The sequence below is a fragment of the Nicotiana tabacum genome, chromosome 21 (assembly GCF_000715075.1).
Source record: "Nicotiana tabacum cultivar K326 chromosome 21, ASM71507v2, whole genome shotgun sequence".
NCBI classification, from domain to species: Eukaryota; Viridiplantae; Streptophyta; class Magnoliopsida; order Solanales; family Solanaceae; genus Nicotiana; species Nicotiana tabacum.
Window position 1 is genome coordinate 27316594 of NC_134100.1, and position 2813 is coordinate 27319406.

The 2813-nt window shown below is 39.0% G+C and overlaps 1 protein-coding gene across 1 annotated transcript; it reads left to right on the forward strand.

Moving 5' to 3' along the window:
- The first annotated feature begins 736 nt into the window (after nt 1-736).
- Nucleotides 737-1657, forward strand: LOC142175173 (putative mitochondrial protein AtMg00820). Its single transcript, XM_075241752.1, has 2 exons — nt 737-1040; nt 1311-1657. Exons 1-2 carry the CDS (start codon nt 737-739, stop codon nt 1655-1657), a joined length of 651 nt encoding a protein of 216 aa, XP_075097853.1.
- The last annotated feature ends 1156 nt before the right edge of the window (nt 1658-2813 follow it).

The window sequence follows — 2813 nt, forward strand, 5'->3', positions numbered from 1 at the left end:
TAAGGAAGCACAAATAATTAGGAATTATCTTGCAGCAGAAATGAAGACTGATATATTCACCTAGAATAAAAAGCTTGGACACATACCTGTAGTGGTCATGAAGAAGCTGGATCTTTTGAAGAATAAGGAGATATCAATTTGTAGTTTTGAAAGATGTACTGTATGTCCATTGGCTAGACAAACAAGTAAACCATTTACTCTTAATAACAGTAGAGCTACAAAGATTTTTCAATTAGTTCATGTGGACATTTGGGGACCATATAAAGTTCATACATATAATAAAAATAGGTACTTTCTAACACTTGTAGATGATCACTCAAAGAAGATTTGGGTACTTCTGATGAAATTGAAAAGTGAAACCCTTGTCTTGTTGAGATCCTTTTTTAAATTAGTGCATGTGCAATTTGGAAAGGATGCTAAAATGCTGAGAACTGATAATGATGTAGAATTTTTTATCACAGAGTGTAGAGATTTCTTAGCAGGTTGTGGTGTCATCCATCAGAGCAGTTGTCCACACACTCCACAACAAAATAGAGTGGTGGAGAGGAGACACAGGCACATTTTGGAAGTTGCAAGATCCTTAAGGTTTTAGGGAAACATCCCATTGTATTTCTGGGGAGATTGTGTACTGACAACAGTCTACCTCATCAACAGAGTACCCTCCTCAGTTATAGGCGACATGTCTCCATATGAAGTTTTTCATAAGGCCAAGCCAAGTTTGTTACATCTAAGGACCATGGGTTGTTTATGTTATGCTACAATCACAGAGAAGGTTGATAGGTTTTCACCAAGAGCAATAGCTGCAGTTAAAATGGGATACTCAGAATCACAGAAGGGTTACAAGCTGTATGTTCCCAAGGGGAAGAAGTTCTTTGTGAACAGAGATGTGACCTTTAGTGAAGACATCTTTCCTTTTCAATCTATGAAGAGAACAACAGACACTCCTTTGTTTCTGGAATTGCAGGATGATCAGACAGTCCATCAAGCTAGTCCTACTCATGTGGAAACTCAACATACAGAGAAGGTGACTGACATACAAAGTACATCCACCATGCCTGCAGTATCACTTGAGAATCAACATATGCCACAAGTCGAACAGACTAATGAGAATGAGGTAGTAGCAGATGCTGATCAAGCCTCTAAAGTCCAACAGTCCATTGCAGAACCTGAACTATAGCCCAGAAGATCTTCAAGAGATTCTTGACCTCCAACATGGCTGAAAGATGATGTTTGTCCAGGCAAAAGAAGTTCTTACTCAAATTGTGTGTATCCTTTGTTCAATTACCTAAGTTATAACTCTGTTTGAAAAGAGTATAAGTCCTTCTCAGCTGTTGTATCAGCGGAAGAACCTACATCTTTTGTGGAGGTTATGAAGGATCCTAGATGGGTTGAGGCAATGAAGGCAGAGGTTGATGCTCTTGTTCTGAATAATACCTGGGAGGTAGTTGACATACCTAAAAGGAAAGTTCCTATTGGGTGCAGATGGGTGTACAAGATAAAATATAAATCAAATGGGGAGGTTGAAAGGTTCAAAGCTAGGCTGGTTGCTAGGGACTATAGCCAACAGGAGGGTCTAGATTATCAGGAGACCTTCTCTCTAGTGGTGAAAATGGTTACAGTAAGGGCAATCATTTCCTTGGCTGCTATTAATCAGTGAAGCCTTTACTAAATGGATGTCTGTAATGCCTTTCTTCAGGGTGACCTGGAAGAGGAAGTTTACATGCAGCTCCCACCTGGTTTTGGTAGTCAAGGGGGGAATAAGGCTTGTAGGCTACTCAAATCACTTTATGTGCTTAAACAAGCATCAAGACAATGGAACTTGAAGCTTATAGAAGCCTTTTTACAAGCAGGATTTTCCCAAAGCAAACATGATCATTCTCTGTTTATTCTAAGAAAGCACAACAGACTTGTTATCATTCTTGTCTCTGTTGATGATCTCCTGATCACAGGAGGTGATGAAACTCTAATACAAAAAGCCAAAACTATACTGCACAAGGCCTTTAAGATTAAAGGCTTGGGGTCATTAAAGTACTTCTTGGGAATATAAGTAAGTAGGTCTCAGAAAGGCATATTGTTGTGTCAGAGGAAGTATGAAGTTGAGCTCATAGCTGAGTTGGGATTGACAGGCTCAAAGCCAGCTGTAACACCAATGGAGCATAACAGAAAGCTAACAACTGTGGAATATGATGCACATTGTGATCTAAATGATGATTCACAACTTACAAATATGAAAGAGTATCAAAGGCTCATAGAGAAGCTTCTTTACTTAATACTGACAAGGCTTGATATTACATATACAGTGCAGCCTTGAGCCAATTCATGCAAGCACCTAAGAGATCTCATCTGGAAGTAGCATACAGTTTGGTAAGGTACATTAAAAGTGAGCCAGGTCTAGGCATTCTAATGAGTGCAATAGGTGACATGACCTTGAGAGCATACAGTGATGTAGACTGGGCTAGTTGCCCATTTTAAAAAAAATCTGTGACAGGGTATTTGGTGAAGTTTGGTGACTCATTGATATTATGAAAAAAACAGAATATAATTGCAAGGAGTTCAACAGAATCAGAATATAGAAGCATGGCAATGACAGTTTCTGAATTGATCTGGTTATTTGGAGTGTTCAAAGAGCTAGGAATTGCAGTTGCTACTTCTATTCAGTTCTTCACAGATAGCAAACCAGCAATGCCAATAGCCAACAATCCAGTATTTCATGGCGCACCAAGCATATAGAGATTGACTGTCATTTTATAAGGGAAAAGGTACAAGAAGGATCGATCCATCATGTATATGTTCCAAAAGAAGAACAAGAGGCA

Coding starts and splice junctions, on each gene's coding strand:
- LOC142175173 (XM_075241752.1), top strand. CDS start 737: ATGGGTTGTTTATGTTATGCTACAATCACAGAGAAGGTTGATAGGTTT. Junction 1,041..1,310: donor GAAGGTGACTGACATACAAA/GTACATCCACCA, acceptor CTGTTTGAAAAG/AGTATAAGTCCTTCTCAGCT.